This window comes from Manis javanica, chromosome 10, assembly GCF_040802235.1.
Source record: "Manis javanica isolate MJ-LG chromosome 10, MJ_LKY, whole genome shotgun sequence".
Lineage (NCBI taxonomy): Eukaryota > Metazoa > Chordata > Mammalia > Pholidota > Manidae > Manis > Manis javanica.
In genome coordinates, this window is record NC_133165.1 from 75,272,063 (window position 1) to 75,290,525 (window position 18,463).

Sequence of the window (18,463 nt, forward strand, 5' to 3'; positions counted from 1 at the left end):
TAAGGCAAAGACCTGCCCCAGTGGTCAGTAAAGGAAAGCATTGGGTTATCTTTTACTAAAAAGGGTAGAGGGGGCATCATTCTTCGAATTAATTGAGGCCCACAAATGGAATGAATTGGCTACAAATAGACAATAAGTAATTATTAGTGTCTCTAACTTTGTCATCTACAATGGCCCTGCAGTTGACTTATTTGTTTTCCTGAGAACAGGAAATGGATAATACAAAATCCTGGGTGTATTAGTGGATCTCTGTTGTGCTCAACCTGCCTATTAACTTGGAAATTAGCATGAAAATTACTGAGCCATCAGGCTTTCACTTAATCTGTATAAACCAAATGAAGATTGTGTTCTTACCTAATGGTCCATTCTTTATATATTTAATTTCACTATTATTGAATCAGCTATGTCATAAAAGCATTTAAGCAATTAGAAATAACTGAAGTTAAAGATTCAGATTTTGATCAACTTTAGGAATTTGAGACTACTGAATTGTGACTATTATATTTCTCTCTGGGTGTTGTTTTTTTTTAAAAATAATATCTGTAGTATAGAATGAAAAAAGGCAAAAGCACCCAATACATTAAACATCACTGACTATAAGGCCCTGCCCTTCAGAAAATGGATTCTAGTTTTCCAACTTAAAGAAAGAGATTTTTTCCCCAAAGTTCTGCCAATATGGAGCTATCATTTCTAAACTTAATTTTATGGAAAAAGGATGGAGAAAGCCTATGTGCTAATGCAGGCATTGGTACTAGCTTTGTCCTTCCACAAGTTACACCATGTTCTTACCAAAGTGAGAGCAATGTTCTTTTTATTCAGATAAGTATCTCAAGGAATGGTTGTTACAAAGAACCATTTGTATTTGTAACTCAAACCAATGAGGAAGGTAAGAGAAAATGTTGCTCTCCTAGTGATCTCTAGGCAACCAAGATTTCTTCCAAGTTTCAGTCCTTCTCCCCAAAATCCACTTATCTTAAAATCAACTTTTAAGCACAATTTTTACTGCCTACTTCTGCTAGCCCTCACATGTAGTGAGGCTAAAATTCTTGAAGAGTGTGATACTTGAGCAGATTTAAACTTTCAAAGTAAAGCTTTATGACAGAAAGTGGATAAAAACTATCAATTCAAATTACTCCTTTACAAATGAGAGGTGAGTGTTAAAAACTGAACCTAATATCAAATTTAGCAGGTAAAATACCATCCAATTGAGCTCAAAATCTCAACTGGGCCTAAAAATGTGTGAACTATGCTGGTATATGGAATAACATCTTTAAAAATCTATTCAGATTCCTCCAGGCATTCAAAATAATTGGCTTTCCCATTTTAAGGGCTAAGATTTTTCTCAGAGAAACATAACCAAATGCATATGTTATTTTTAAAAACTTTGGGGTCCTTTTCCACATGAAATAAACAGAAGGTGTGAATGGTGGGGGGGGGGGGCCAAGAGAAGAAAGTATTAAATTTCCTAAATATCCCAAAGGAATTTTAATAACTACCCAAAGAGAAATCAGGGAATGCTTTGTTTTGCTAACAGTAAATGTTATCCAGCTAGATTGGGTTGCTCTGCTGCTTGGTGGATGAATGTGTATGAATGGCGATGTGAACAGTCATCTGCTTTCATGAGTCACGTAAAGAGTTCATGCAGGCACACTGTACAGCTTTCAAAGTTCCAAGAAATAGTGCAGGTCCATCTGTTCAAAAGATTCATTTCCAGTCGAGATCTTCATTTGCACAGCATAGGAAGCTGAAAGCCATGGACAGATGTTGTATGTTCACTAGTTCTGCATTCTAATATAAAGGGAAGGCTTTTCAGAAAAATGAAGTCTGCACAGTGGTTATACCACCAATGAACTCAATGAGGACAAAGTTTTATCCCATTTGGAATTAGATTTGGGCTAGAAGGAAATAGAAACTCATTGGATTCAATGGACTTACTTGGGAGATATGATATGAACCTTGGAGATTCAGAGACTTTTAAACGGTTTGTCCAAAGTTCTAAAACTAGCAGGTAGTTAATGCTAGTTTAAACTCTTATCAGAATAAGGCCACCTCTCCTCAGTCATGAGAAGTGCTCTGGTTCTCCCCAGATATCTAGGAAGATATATGCCATTTTCTGTTTCCATATTGGTACTCACATTGAGTCACACTTAAATAGGATCAATTACCTACAGAAATGCTCTCTCGTTTGAAATGACTATGTTCCTAATCACCCAAGGCTGTTAAATTTTTTGAGACTTTATAGAACAGTTAATAAGGTTGTTGAGTGGAAATGCTGACCCCAGCTGAAATATTAAACATACAGCCTTTAGTGCCCCAAATGTTAAAATAAATGTTCAGGCCAATCTAGCACCGGCCATTCTTAGGAAGGAAAATTAAACTGGTATGAAAATCCAGCAGTTTTCAAGGCTATAGGAATTACCTGCATCACCATAAAAGTAAAATATAGACTTTTATAGTTTATAAAATGTGGCTTTTTATAGAGGTAGGTATATTTATGAAGGTGATTCATATGTCATTGGCTTGCAGTATCTCATCTGTACCTAGAAGCTATCTGGTCAGCTTGCTCTTGAATGATTATCCCAGACTGACAAGTGTTGTTCATTTTGTGACACCTCATTGCAGAAGAACTTTCAGATAGGATAAAGGCGTTCATGTCCAGTTATAACCAACTTAGTAGCAGCTTTTCTGTAGTTCTAAGTGAGGAAGACCTGAACTGCAGAGTAATGATGTCTTAATTGCACATTTACTACACCGGAAATGAAGAGTTTAATTTATGCACTTGTAACAACTACATTAAAAAAAATATATTTGCAGTGAAGCAGCAGTTATATTCCAAACAAGGAAAAGTTCATTCAAATTAGCTTTTAGGATCATGAAGGTATCTTATTCTTCCTTTTATCTTGATCGAATATGTAAAATTTATTTATTGGAATGTTAGATTGAAATGGTGCCTACTGGCGATGTTATTAAGCAGCTGTTTTATTACAAAAAACTGGACATGGACTGTATTTAAACCTGCCATCTCCTATTAGGAATATTGCCATATTTTTGCCTTCCAATTGCTTAAATAAGGAATCTTCATCAGTCCAAAAATAAACATTTCTTTAATGACATGGGTATTCAGTGAAAATTTAATTTTACTAAGTTGACTGGTAATGTTCATAATACATTCCTCTTTTCTAGTGTATGTCTGTGACTCATAGTCACAGGAATGTAAGATTTTAATGACAAAACTCGAGAGAGAAATACGTTATTTTTTAAATTAAGCTAATAGAAGATTCACATCAATGCTGTGGCAGGTTGTAACTTCACAAATTTTTAGACTGGCAAACTGAACAACTGAGATTCAAAAAAAATCTGGCATCTGGGGAAGAACTCAAAGAAAAACAGTATCAGAGGAACCATCAATAATGAATAAGGAAATTTACAAGTCTGCATTTTGTTTTGGCATAATTAACCACATTTCTTTTTTAAGCCTAGACAGTTGAAGTGCAGTGCTAATTTTCCCAAATATTTGCCTACACTCAAAGTCTGATGGCAGCTAGTCCATTGGAAGGACAAAGAAAGAATTAAAGAGAATGGAATTATGTACCTATGAAGACTAGTAATGTATGCTCAGAAATAATCAGGGGCAAAAACTAGGAATTGGATGCATTCAGATGCCTAGAAATGTGTATGTGCATAATGGTTAAGCACTATGCAAGTGGTGTCCCATGCCTGGTGTCTCTCTAAACTATGCCTGGTGCCTCTCTAAACACTTGACCTATTAATGGATTTATTCCTCAGCTCCTACAACCCTATGACATAGGCACTAATGTTTTTTAGTATTACTTAAGGTCACGTGCTGAGTTATCAGTGGAACTGAGCCCACAACCGAGGCAGTCTGGCTTCAGGGTGCATTTTGCAACCAATACTCTCTTATCGCCTTGTCTGAGAAGACAAAATCTCTCTCAAGCTGTCCAAACAGTGATGCTTTCATTCTGTGTATGACTTTAATGATTAACAAAGAATAGAAATAAGATCAGTTACTATAAAGACATGGAAAATTAACTTGAATTAAGTTAGTATTTGAAGAGAAGCAGTAGTATTCCCTCCAATAGTTACCCAAATGTATAAATAGTATCCCATTTTGTGTCTTGCTTGGAAATTACAACTGCTACCACCTGTTAATGCTTAGAAAGTATCTATCTGGATACTTTCTAGGGATTATCTCATTTAATCACAATAGCAAATGTAGGAGGACTAATAATACAATTCTTATATTACATATGGGGAGACTAAGGTTCAGGGAGTTTCCAACCTCACAGCATTTGAAAATGTAAGGCAGTGACTGGAACCCAGGCAGTCTGCCCATGGAGCCCATGCTACCTGTCACTATGCCTCCTCTGAAATATTCTGTCTTCCACTGATGACCTAGCCAGCGTGATGTGAACAGGGGAAAAAGGAATCACATCAACTCCAGGAGTATAATGATTTTAAGAACTTTATAAAAGTATCTTTTATACTTGGGGACAGAAAGATTCTTGGATTTCCTTCCCTTTCAGCCTTTATAATTGATCTAAACTTGAAGACAAGCAGAGAATATTTCATAATGCTCAAGATATAAAATGAAAAGACTATAAGATAGCTGACTTAATTTCAAATTTAACTAATATCATTTGTGCCATTTACGTGGTTTGATTTTCTCAGTTTAAACTGGTGAACAGCCTTACAAGGCATGATTTTACCATACATTTTTGAGAAATCTAATGAGGACCCTATAGTAGATCTGTTAGGCTGGGAGAAATAAAAGGATGTTCTGATCTTAAAGAATTGGTGCTTTTTGGTCTATGTTAGCACATTAGCTTCTTCATCTTGGTGGATCATTACCAAAATATCTCTATGTTTATGACTACAAAAGCTGCCATTATTATTACTATTATTATTATCATCATTACTGTTGTTATTGTCTTTTGCATGTGTTTAGTAGCCAAGTAGTTTCACTTACTGAATTGGTGGGTGTGCAGCACATGCAAATAAGATTTACATAAAAAGGAACAGCTGTGTAAAACATTGCCTGTGGAAAGGCAAATTTACTGAGATAGCGATTATACCATATGACGCTTAAGGCATAACCATAATGATTGTAGAACCAATTTCTCTCCCTTGTGCATTAATTTATATCTATTGCCCTAAGAACCAGCCTATAGTGCATTCATGGTAGCAAATGCTATTTCCTATCCGGTAAAACTGGTTTTATTGCAACCTCCTGCTTTTAGTTACTGAAAATCCTTCTTGGAAGGTAAAACTTTTCCTAGTTGGCCTGTTGCAAAAGATACAGCTTGAGTGAAAAGAGAAATTAATTAAAGTTCTGAAAATAAGGCAATGCTTAATTTAGTGTATTAAAAATTACCTTCAAATGAGCAAAGGTTTTGAAAATGCTAGATTGTATAAATATTGCTTAAGCAATGCTTGCACATCAGAAAGTTCCAGTTTATCATCTAAAAAAGGTAAATGGTGCTTGTTTCTCCCCTCCACTAGTATGCCAGAATTTAAGCTTGAGTCACTTGGACTTATTTAGTGAGCATGTAAATCATAAGAGCATTTGTATTTTCATACTAAATTTTAGACAATTTCATTTAAAAATGCTATTTGGAATTTGCAACATCCAAGTAACATTTTAAAATGAAATTTTCTAGGACTTCTGGGAAGATGGAAATGTAGAAAGAGCTTGAGCCCATCTCTTCCCCCTTCATACCAAATCTACACTGACACACAGCACAGTACATCTTGAGGAAGAATTGAGTGAGTACCGTCTGCATAACAAGGGACAGAAAGATCACGTAAAAAACAGAAGGAGAGACAGAGATAGTAATGGAGGGAACACCACGCCAGTGCAATGACCTGCAGAGGGGAGGGATATCATTGACCTGGACACAGATTCCCTGCCCTGGGGCACAGAAAAAAAGCCACACTTGAAAGGGCATCTAGACTAGAACTAAGGACCTGCTGTTTGGTGGAGAACAGCTGAAACTCTCTGGATCCGAGGTCTGGCATGCAGTGCCGTTGGTACTCCTTTTCCACATTGATAGTGGCATGAGATACAGGGTAGGGGTGCACACACCAATTTTGGATTTGGTCTAGGTGGCTTTCCAGCCCCTGCCCATAGCCAGTTACATCAGACAAATAACACAGTTGGGTTGCAGCTGCTCTGAGGTTACAGAGCCAATTGCTTTTGACCACTGGAGAGTGCACCATGGCCATCATTGCACTGCACCCACTCTCACCCAGTATCCATGGGAGTGGGACTTCCTTGGGTCTGCACTGGGGCCTGGGACTGTACCACAGATTCAGAGGTGGTAGATGCAGAGGAGGGGCTGGGCCTCCTGCCTCACTGTATGTGGAAACTAGATACCCACTCAGGTACCTACTCTGATTGGGCCTGACTGAGCCCCACCTCCAACTACATCCTGAGAACCCTGACAGCCCTGGCTTACATTCACTAGGCATCCAGTCAGCCAGCTAAAACCACCAGGCTAATGTGGTCTATGAGGGGACCTTCCCTACACAAGTCCAATCCTTTAAGGCTGGGAGAAGTAGCCCTTCCTAGTAATTTATAGAATTGAGCACAGAAAGTCAAACAAAAAGAGGAGATGGAAGAATATGCTTGAAACAAAAGAACATGACAAAATTTCTGACAACAAACTGAATGAAACAGAGTTAAGCAATCTAAACCAGAAAAAATTCACATTAATAATTATGAATATGCTCACTAGACTGGAGAGAAGAGTGGAGAAACTCAGTAAGAACTTCTACAAAGAAATAGAAAATATAAAAATCAGAGATGAAGAATATAATAAATGGAATGAAAAATACACTAGAGGGAATCAATAGCACCCTAGAGGATGCAAAAGAACGGATCAGCAACTTAGAAGACGACAGAGTAAAGGAAAACACTCAAGATAAAGAGCAGAAAGAAAAAAGAATGAGAAGATAGGAGGATAGGTTAAGGGAGCTATGGGACAGTATCAAATGTCCAAACATTCAAATGATAGGACAGAAGAAGAGAGAAAGAAAGGAATAGAAAACTGATTTAAAGAAATTGTAGCTGAAAGTTTCCCTAACCTCAGAAAGGAAACAGATATCCAGGTCCAGGAGGCAGAGAGAGCCCTTAACAAGAACCCAAGGAGGTCCACACCAAGATGCATCATATTTAAAATGTTAAAGACCAAAAACAAAGAGAGACTCTTTAAAACAGCAAGGGAAAAGCAATAGCAACCTACAAAGGAAACCTCATAGGGCTATCAGCTTGGTTTTCAGCAGAAACTCTACAGGTCAGAAGTGAGTGGCATGATATATTTAAAATGCTGAAAGATTAAAAATCTCCAACCAAGAATACTCAAAATGGAAAGGGAGATAAAGAGCTTCACAGATAAATGTAAGTTAGAAGAGTTTGCCACAATTAAACATCCTTACAAGAAATGCTAAAGGGTCTCCTTTAAGGGAAAAAGAAGACCCTGGCTAGAAGAAAAATATGAAGGTGAAAATACCACAGATAAAACCAAACATATATTAGAGGTAGTACATCAATCTCTTAAAAGTTAGTATGAAGGTAAAAAAAAAAAAGACAAAAGTAGTATAATCATTACATCTAAAAATTAGTTAATAAAATTTGTAAAAGAAAGCATCATATACATAAAATGTGGAAGAGGGGGAGTAAAAAATATAGTGTAGTTGGAATGCATTTGAACATTAGTGACCGTCAGCTTGCAATAGATTGGTATATATGTAGGATATCATAAGAACCCCATGGAAACCACAAGCCAAAAACCTAAAATGGATACACAAAAAAAACACAGAGAAGGGAATCCAAACATAACACTAAAGAAAGTCATACTGCGTGAAGGGAGAGCAAGAGAGGAAGAAAGGATCAGAGAAAAACAAAAGAAACCATGAAACATTAGTAAAGTGGCAAAAACTATATACCTATCAATAATTACTCTAAGTGAAAATGGACTAAATGTTCCAATCAAAAGACACAGGATCACTGAATAGATTAAAAAATAAGACCCATCTATTTGCTGCCTACAAGAGACTCACTTGAGAACTAAAGACACACAGACTGAAACTAGACGGAGAAAGATGTTCCATGCAGACAGGAATGAAAAAGAAAAACCCTATAGTAGGAATATTCAAATCAGACAAAATAAACTTTAAAACAAAGACTGTAACAAGAGACAAAGAAGAACATTATTATATAATGATTAGGGGCACAATACAGCAAGAAGATATAATGATTATAAATATCTACATAGAAGAGCACATAAATATATAAAGCAAATATTTATAGACATAAAGGGAGAGATTGACAGTAATACAATAATAGTAAGGGGTATTAACATACCACTTAAATCAATGGATAGATCATCCAGACAAAAATCAATAAGGAAACTGGATTTGAATGGCACATTAAACTAAGTGGAATTTACTGATATATACAGAACATTACATTTCCAAAGCAGTAGAATACATCTTTTTAAGCACACTTGGAATCTTCTCTAGAATCACATATTACACCAAAAAGCAAGTCTCAATAAATTCAAGAAAATTGAAATCCTATCAAGCATCTTTTCTGACCACAATGGTATGAAGCTGGAAATCAATTACAAGAAAAAAAATGGAAAAAGCACAAACACATGGAGACTAAACAGCATGCTACTAATAACCAATGGATCATCAAAGAAATCAAGGAAGGAATTTTTAAAAATGCTTGAAGAATAATGAAAATAGAATGGTTCAAAATCTTTGGGAAGCAAGAAAAGCAGTCCTAAGTGGGAAGTTTACAGAAATACAGGCTTACCTCAAGAAGTAAAAAAAAATCTCAAAACAATCTAACCTGACACCAATAGGAACTAGAAAAAGAAGAATAAACAAAGTCCAAAATTAGTAGAAGAAATAACAAAGACCAGAACAGAAATAAATGAAAAAACAAACTAAAAAAAGAAAAACACACACAAAAGATCAATGAAACTAAGAGCCTATTTTTTAAAAAGAAACAAAACTGATAAACCTTTACCTACACTGATCAAGAAAAAGAGGACTCAAAATCAGAAATGAAAGAAAAGTTACAACTGACACCACAAAAATACAAGTGATTATAAGATAGCATGATGAAAAATTATATGCCAAAAAATTGGACAACTTACAATTACAAATAATTACAATTATTAGAAGAAACAGATAAATTTCTAGAAACTTAACAATCTTCCAAGACTGAACCAGGAAGAAATAGAAAACTTGAACAGACCAGTTACTAGCAATGAAACTGAATTGGTAACCTAAAAATCCTTAACAAAGGAAACTCCAGGTCCAGACGGGTTCATAGGTGAATTTTACCAAACATTTAAAGAGGAATTGATAACTCTCCTACTCAATCTATTCTAAAAAGTTGAAGAGGAAGGAAAGCTTCCGGATTCATTCTATGAGGATAGTATTACCCTAGCAACAGACAAAAACAAACAAAAAAAGAAAATTATAGACCAATATAGGCATAGATGTAAAAATCCTCAACAAAATATTAGTAAATTGAATTCAAAAATACATTAGAAAGGTCATTCATCACAATCAATTAGGATTTATCCCAGGGATGCAGGGATGGTTCAGTATCCACAAATCAATGTGATACACCACTTTAACAGAAGGAAGGATAAAAAGAGTATCATTATCTCAATAGATGCTGAAAAAGCATTTGACAAAGTTAAACATCCATTCATGATAAAAACTCTCAACAAAGTGAGTATAGAGGGCACATATCTCAACATTAAAAAGGACATATATGACAACCCCACAGCTAACACCATACTCAATGATGCTTTTCCTATATGTTTCATATGATCAGAGCAAGACAAGGATGCCCACTCTCACCACTTTTGTTCAGTATAGTCCTAGAAGTGCATGCCATAGCAATCAGACAAAAAGCAGAAATAAAAGGCATCTAAATTGGTAAAGAAGAATAAAATTGACACTATTTGCAGACAACATGATACTATAGAGAACTCTAAAGAGTCCAGCAGTAACTATTTGAATTAATAAATGAATTCATCAAAGTCACAGGTTACAAAATCAATGTGCAGAACTCTGTTGCATTTCTATATGCAAATAATTAAATAGTAGAAAGAGAAATTAAGAAATCAATCCCATTTACAATTGCATCAGAAAGATTACCTAGGAATAAATTTAACCAAGGATGTAAAAAACCTGTACTCTGAAAACTATAAAACAATAAAAGTAATTGAACATGACATAAATAAATGGAAAACTATTCCATGCTCATAGATATGAAGACTATTGTTAAAATGGCTATACTTCCCAAAGAAATGTACAGATTCTATGCAATCTGTACCAAAATATCAATGGCATTTTTCACTGAGTAACCCTAAAATATGTATGGAACCACAGAAGACCTCAAATAGTCCAAACAATCTTGAGAAAGAAAAACAAAGTTGGATTTATGACACTTCCTGATTTAAAACTACTACAAAGCTATAATAAGCAAAATAGTATAATACTGGCACAAGAACAGATACACAGACCAACAGAACAGAATAGAGAACTCAGAAATAAACCACCTATGTGGTCAATTATCTATAACAAAGAATATACAATGGGGAAAAGACAGTCTCTACCATAAACAGTGTTGGGAAAACTAGACAGCTACATGCAAAAAATGAACTGTCTTACAGTAAACACAAAAATAAAACAGATTAAAGACCGTAATGTAATACCTAAAACCATAAAATTCTTAGAAGAAAACAGGCAGTAAACTCTTGAATATCAGCATTAGAAATTTTTTTGTAGATCTATATCCCCAGCAAGGGAATTAAGTGGGACTACATCAAACTAAAAAGCTTCTTCACAGCTAAGGAAACCATCAACGAAATGAAAAGGCAATCTACAGAAGGATGTATTTGCAAATGACATATCTGATAAGGGGCTAATATCCAAAATATATAAAAAAACTCATACAGCACCAAAAAAAACCTGCCCAAATAATGAGGAAAAAGTGGGCACAGGACCTGAAGAAGCATTTTTCTTAAGAAGGCATTCAGATGGCCAACAGATGCATGAAAAGATGTTCATTATCACTCACCATCAGGGAAATGCAAATCAAATCCACAATGAGCTATTACATCACATCAGTAAGAATGGCTGTTATCAAAAAGAAAAGTAAGAAGTGTTGGTAAGAATGTGGAGAAATGGGAATCCTCATGCACTGTTGGTGGGATTGCAAATTGGTGCAGCCACTATGGAAAACAGTATGGAATTTTCTCAAAAAACAAACAATAGAAATACCATATGATCTTTTGGTAATCTACCCAAAGAAAATGAAATCATTAATTCTAAAACATATATGCACCCTATGTTTATTATAACTTTGTTACAATAGCTGAGAAGCAATTCGGGTCCATCCACAGATAAATGAATAAAGATGTGGTGCATATATACAATGGGATATTATTCAGCCATAAAAAGAGACCTTGCCATTTGCAACATGGATAGACCTAGAGGGTATTATGCTGAGTGAAATAAGTCAGAGAGGGAGAAATACTGTATGGCTTCACATACATGTGGAATCTGAAAAACAAATGAAAAAACAAAACAGACATAGACTCATTAACAGAGATGGTTGGTTACTGTTGAGTGTGGGGAAACAGGTGAAATAGGTGAAGGGGATAAAGAGGTTCAAACTTCATAAAATAATTTAGTCACAGGGATGGAAGTACAGCATAGGGAATACAGCTCATAATATTGTAAAATCTTTGGTGACAGGTAACTATACTTAATCATGGTGAGCATTTAATAATGTACATACTTGATGAATCACTAAGTTGTTAATCAAACCAATCTAATATTGTATAGTATATAAACTACTTGAATTGTAAAAATAAATAAAATGAAATAATCTAAAATTGATGATAATGTACCTATATTTAGAATCATCTTCTCTATATTTTAAAATATTTTGTCATTTCATGTGGTACAAATCAGAGGTTGTCAGGGAGAGTGCTGACACATGTTCATACGTAGTCATATCTAAGCTACATTGAAAAGGGCCATTTAAGAATGAGTGTCTGTTTGAATTCCTCAAGTGTTGTCCTCTAATGGCTCAAGGTGTGTTAGTGTGGTCCTCTTATTCTATCTAGTCTTAGTGGTTCTCTTGTTAAGGAATTATGCATTAAAAAAGAAAACCCAACTCTAAAACTTTTATTTCTACAGTACTTTGGAATTGTCAAATCTAGGTGTTTTCATAAATATTATATTTGATCCTCACAGCAATCCTATTAACAGGATTATCCCCCATTTTGCATATGGGAAGACTGAGGGTCCCAGAGGTTGCATGAAACATCCAGTGTGATTAGTATTATGGCCACACTGACCTAATTGAGAATTCTAGGTGCTGAACCACAATGGACTTCTGATTAAAATCAAATAATTTACAAAAGTAAAATCTAAAACAAGTCTACTTTCATCTGATATTTATAAATAATTTACACCCTACTCTTCATCTCATAAAAGATGTAGGATATTTTTAGGATTAATGAACTAGAAATAGTGTGTAAAAGTGGACTGTGAGATAAGGGTGTTTTAATGATGTTTCAGTCCACTTAGGCAATTACTTCTTTTAGTTATGTTGGAATTTTGATTTTCTGGCAATTATTTTAACTGTTAGAAACATAGCATAATAAAAATGCATATGCATGATATTCCTGAGGGTATGGGGTGTATAATTATATTTATATGTGTTTACATGTATATTTAACATGGTGTCTCTACCTAGGTGGAGAAATAATTCATTCTGGATAAACTTTTGGTATTGTACTATAAATATACATGTCTATTTTAAAAGTTACATGAAATAAACCTTTAATATATAAATAGGTGAAAGAATCAATCTCCGGCTTCAAATAAACCATCAAGATGAATTATTCAGCTTGTGAGGAAGATAGAAGAATGCATCTACCATACCTGCCAATTGATTTTTTAGAACCTGGGCTTGAAATGGTTCAAGAGGACATGCCACTCACTTTCATGGAGGGTGGCACCATTTCCCACTAGTTGCCTATGCCGAATCCCTGAGGCTGAACCTTTTGTTCTCTCGCAATCTCTGTCTCATTTCCTTTCCTTTCCTGTCATTTCAACCACTAGTTTTGGAAGTATGGTCCCTTATTATGCTTCATAATTTTTGCTACTAAAGGGTATTTTCAGAAAAGGCAGGTGAATCTTTCTCAGCCAACAGAAATCAAAGATTGTATAAAATCAATGTTTATTGAGAATGTTTACCATAAAGCTTCTGTATTTGTTCACAACTACCTCCATTAGTAACGTGTGACATCATTTCCATAGAAATACTTACATTCCTACACTGACACCCTGGAAGCCATGCACAGAACTTGTAAAATGACCACTGAACCGCAGACAAATCGACAATGACATCGCTGTGCTAAGCTATCTCCAGGGCTTGGAATCTCCAGAGCTCTCAGCAGGCCCTTCATGTGTCTGCACCCGTCCATCCTCAGTATGATGGCTGCCCCACCCAGCAAATGCACTTTTGAATATTACATCGTCCTTTTGTAGTAAAATTTGAGACTCGCCATGCTGAAGAAAAGACTCCAGCTAGCTTTATTATTGTGTTCCCTTTGTCAGAATTGATCAAAAAACAACAAAAGAAAAATAGTCTTTCTGTAAATGTTTTATGAAAGGACAACTTATACCATCTAAAGGAAGAAAACCAAGTATCCACAAGTTTTTAGAGATTCACTCTTTGTTATTACAACCAATACTAGAGAAGAACTATGATGTGACTGGGTGTTGCGATGCTAGTGTCACTAGAAATTCATTGGCAGCAGACATCTATTTTTGTATCTATCATCCACATGTGTTTGAATATGTACATAGGTATCAGGTATTCTAGCTCTCTGTACATTATTTTTTCCTGGACACATACAAATCTTTTGACTTGAGTAGGTGTGAAAAGCCAGTGTAAATCTGCTTCAATAATATTTATAATAGCATTAATGATTCCATGCTAATCAATTTTATGAGAATTTTGGGGCACCTGTAAAGCTTGGTAAAACATTGCACTATCCTATGTTGTTTTTTTCCCCAGATATTTTTTGTCCTTATGGATATTTTTTCTGCAATATAATTGAGTCAAATAAGCACTCAAATTTTAAACTCTTTGAAGAACAGATTTTTATGGAGCCAATTTCTAAGGGCTTTCTTGAAGATATGGTCTGTGAACAAAGGTCTTTCTTCACTGAGTCCTGGCATATAATATGATTGTGATCTCTGGATTATGTCCTACAAGCCTGTGCAGAGAACAGGGATTCTGCATCATTCTCTGGATCTTAGAGGGGGTAGCATCAACCATTTAAGATCTTCCCAGTCACAGTTGGTGCCATGTGGATAATTGTACAGTTGGCTCTAACAATATCATGAAATGATAAAGAGGAAAAAAAGGTGTATTTTCATAGGCTGGAAATACCCGAATATGGTAGTCCTTTAAAATTCAACAATTTATTTGATATAGCAAATACCAGCATTTTGCACTACTTATTAATTTCTAATACTAAATTGTTCTGGGGGTTTTAAGATTATAGCTATGTTATAAAATGATCCTATTTTCTCCTTCCTTTGTAGGTAACCCATTAACCCAGGATAAATCAAGTGATTCTCAAGGCCAATTACATGGAACATATGCACAGAAACTTAACCCCTGAGGTGATCTTAAAGGAAGATTTTTATACTGGTCAGAAGAAGCAGTCCAGAGTCAGTTATTTCCAAGGGATTTCATGGCCCATCATCAGCTTCTTCTTGAAATCAAGACTTTTAAAAAGTCAGACATGAGCTTTTATGTCATGAAGGGTTCATCAGATTTGAACTGTGTTCAACTTGTAAAATTGTACTTGCTGAAAGAATATGAAGTTGCTGTCTGAAGAGCTGTTGTTTTGGGGTGATGTCAGAGACTCACCTTTTGGGCTCTTGGCTCCAAATGTGACTGTTTTCCTTGTTTCTGGAAGTCTCCTGAGTGTACTGGCCTTCTGTCATGGACGTGCTCCTGGGTCTGGTTCTGTGTTCTTGGCTAGTGGGACTGCACACAGTTTAGTGGTATTTCCTTTGCAAACTTCTCCTCTGGCATGGTGTAGATGGGGACAATGTTATTTGTATCCTAATCTTGGATCTCTGAAAGCCTACATGTTTTAACATCTGAAAGTTGCTTTTGGTAAAGGAATGGAAATATATATATCCATTGATAAGAATTACTGTTGGCAAGTAATAGTTATCTGACTACATCAATCATATAAGAATGCATACACAAGCTGACATCTTTCCCCAAGGCTAACACACTACTGCAGCTCTCTGTCAGTTAATAGGTAGTAGTTAGAACTGAATTACCATTTTCATTATATACTATTTTGTACTTCTAGAGCACACTCCCTTTCAGTTTTTTTTTAAGTAGGCTTTTTCTTTAGTTTTTCTTTACTTTTTCCCTTCAAAGAAATCAGCAGTGAATAGCCAAGTATTTTAAGTAGCCTTTGATTTCACAAGATTGCCAGGGATGCATGTGGGTTTCTGATTCCTTAGCTTGAAAGTTATTCACTTAGATTTCTTCTAGTATTTTTTTTAAACTGTCCTTTCTATTTCATTTTAAAAGACTGTCTCTTGCTTGATTCCAATGACTGTTTGAATGCTTATATATTTGGTCACTCTATTGATAGGATTAATTGTTCATTTTCTGTGGTCTTAAATTTATAAATATTTGCTTATAGTTGTTCCAAACAACTTCTTAGGTCAGTTTCTGTCAATATTTTTGTAGTCATTTTACATTTGTGGTTTTCAGTTCTACATGAAAGTCATAAATATTTAAAGGCCTTAAACATGTATGTACTCCTTTTTCCTAAGTTGTTGCAGAATGTATAACTTTACACTATATTTCTTTCATTTGTGATGTGAAGGGAGAGAATGAATTGCTTAGCCATTCTGTAATAATACCATGCAAGCATATAGTTTGAAATAATGTAAAGGGAGAGAAGTCTGTATTTTATTCATCTCAGACGAATAGGAAGATACTTCAGAAATTGTCCTATTATAAGTTCCATTATGTTAGGGAAGGTGCAGACATCTTTCCTATTTTTTAAAGTGATGTGGCCAATTCATTGTATGTTGGTTTCCATGATGGGAGCTGACATATCCTGGAGAGCTTCTGTCTGACAGTAACAACTTTCAAAGATCAATACTTTGCCCAGAATACTTTCTGGGCAGAACTGAAAGTGTAAAATTTATTAAAATTTAATTTTTAAGGTATACTTTTGATATTGAACTGAAGTATACTGCCCCACAAGTCCATGGAATGAAATGAAATGATTTCCTCTCTTCACTTCAATTACACACAAAACCAACTAGATGGCTCCAATGGATTTGCAATGGTTCAGGACTGTATAAACTCATGAAGAAAGGAATGATGCTGTTCTGGAGTTTCTGCATCAATATTATAATATTATTAATTTCTTTGGAACAAAGTAGAAAACTGTATTATTTTGAAAATTATGAATTTGTCCTGGGTTTGTTTGAAATTATAGCTCATGTTTCTCTTTTTTTAAAAAAATATGATGTCCTTTAAAACAACACTGGAAATTCTGTATTATATACAAGTGTAATACATGCATATCAATAGAAAAAAATAAATGGAATTTCAAATATACTAACTAGATGATCCCCAGTAGATTAATGTTGTGACTATTCAGAAAAGGTGAATAAAATTGGGATATAAAATGGACTCTCATGAGTTACATTTGGAGAATCTGTTTTCTACTGTTTTATTTTAAAAGAAGCACTTCAGTGACTATCCAGGAAGACCTGAATTCAAGGGAAGCTGACATAAATTCTTCAATCTCCTTTCAATAAAATCTATGGTAAATCTTGCCATTTACACAAGGTTCTGATATTTGATTTGCTTCTTTGCTAGGAAACAATTGAAATAGGTATATTTATGCTCATATTGCTTGCCACATCTTGACTATGAGCACAACTGGCATCATTTTGCTAGTGATATGTGAAATTCATTTTATTGAAAATCATTAAAGATAGCCATTGTGTATTCTTTGAAATTCATTACAGGGAAATATTAAAATATCAAATATAGTTATGACTTAGCCTTTAACACTTTTTAAAATTTTTATCTTGAAGTAGTATTAGCTTCATAAGAAGTTATGAAAATACTACAGACAACTTCTGTGCATCCTGTTCCCACTGTCTCCAGTGAGAATGTCTTACAAAACCCAGAATCTAAGTCAGAATATTAACTCAAATACAGATCTTATTCAGATTTGACCAGTTTCCCATTCACTGTGTGTGTGCGTGTGCATGTGTGTGTGAGATCTTGTCCTTTTTAATTAAGTTGTTAACATCCACCGTAGTATATCATAATGCAGAGAATGAGAATATGAGTGAGAATATGAGTCAGTAAGTGACTGGTTTGTGATATCTTTTTTAAAGTTCTCTGTTTTTGGAATAACATCCCATAGCTTTATTTTACACTTTACTGTTTTATATACTCTCTTGTTACCCTAACAACTTCTAGTTTTAACACCAAACAGTACCCCATGTGATTTCAAATTTGGTATTATTTTTAATGGGTAGGAATTGATTGGAGAGTCTGCGCCTATGGTTGAAATAAAAAGGGAGTTTGGTCCTGTTCTTTATCGCCCTTGGCAAGCTCTGTGCTACTATTCAGTGCTGTGCAGCTGGGTTGTGACTTTTGATAACACACAATACAGCACAGTGATTAAACAGACGATCTTTTTAAAGTTTTGTCATTTTCTAATTCGCAGATGATACATCCATCTGAAGGATCAACTTATGCAAAGATATCAAATAGTATTTTTCATCACCTGGCCTTTCTCACTTGACTCACTTAGGAATTAGAATGATGGCGGACAATCTGCTTAGAGACACAGAAAAATCAGGGGAAACAGATGCTGGGCATCTTTATCCACTTAGAGAACTCACGGTAGAACATTTCTATTTTTATCAAGGTAAGGGGTTGTCTTCTTTTCTTTCTTTGTTTCCCTTTGTTCTGTATATAGAATACTTTGCAGAAGGGTAGAGGTAGCAGATTTCTTCATTGCTTTAACTGGCACCGTGTGATACCGTGAAGTGCAATACAGACGTTACAATTATACAGCATTTAACTGACAGTTATTTAATACCAGCTAGGTACACGTATATTTGGCTAGATTGAATTTTGGGGTTATCTTAAGTATTGCCTTTAAAATCAGTTCAATAGATATTTCAATGCGATAAAGGTTCATGGCATTATGCTAACCACTGGAAAGTGGGTACACATACTTATAAAAGTGTTTCATATTTATTTTTTTCATATCTGTCTTTATTCATTGTATTGCAAGTTACTAAATGGTATGCA

The 18,463-nt window shown here is 34.9% G+C and overlaps 1 protein-coding gene across 2 annotated transcripts in view; it reads left to right on the forward strand.

The window, feature by feature from the left end:
* Positions 1–16,982, forward strand: part of TAFA2 (TAFA chemokine like family member 2) — a 439,934-nt gene extending 422,952 nt beyond the window's left edge. The window contains exon 5 of one of the 2 annotated variants that reach the window (XM_036992585.2): positions 14,680–16,981. In XM_036992585.2, coding sequence (XP_036848480.1) covers positions 14,680–14,691 — 12 coding nt within the window. In that variant the 3' untranslated portion in view covers positions 14,692–16,981. Of the gene's footprint in view, positions 1–14,679 lie in introns of both variants that reach the window. The other variant, XM_036992586.2, reaches the window with a different exon arrangement.
* Positions 16,983–18,463: the final 1,481 nt, after the last annotated feature.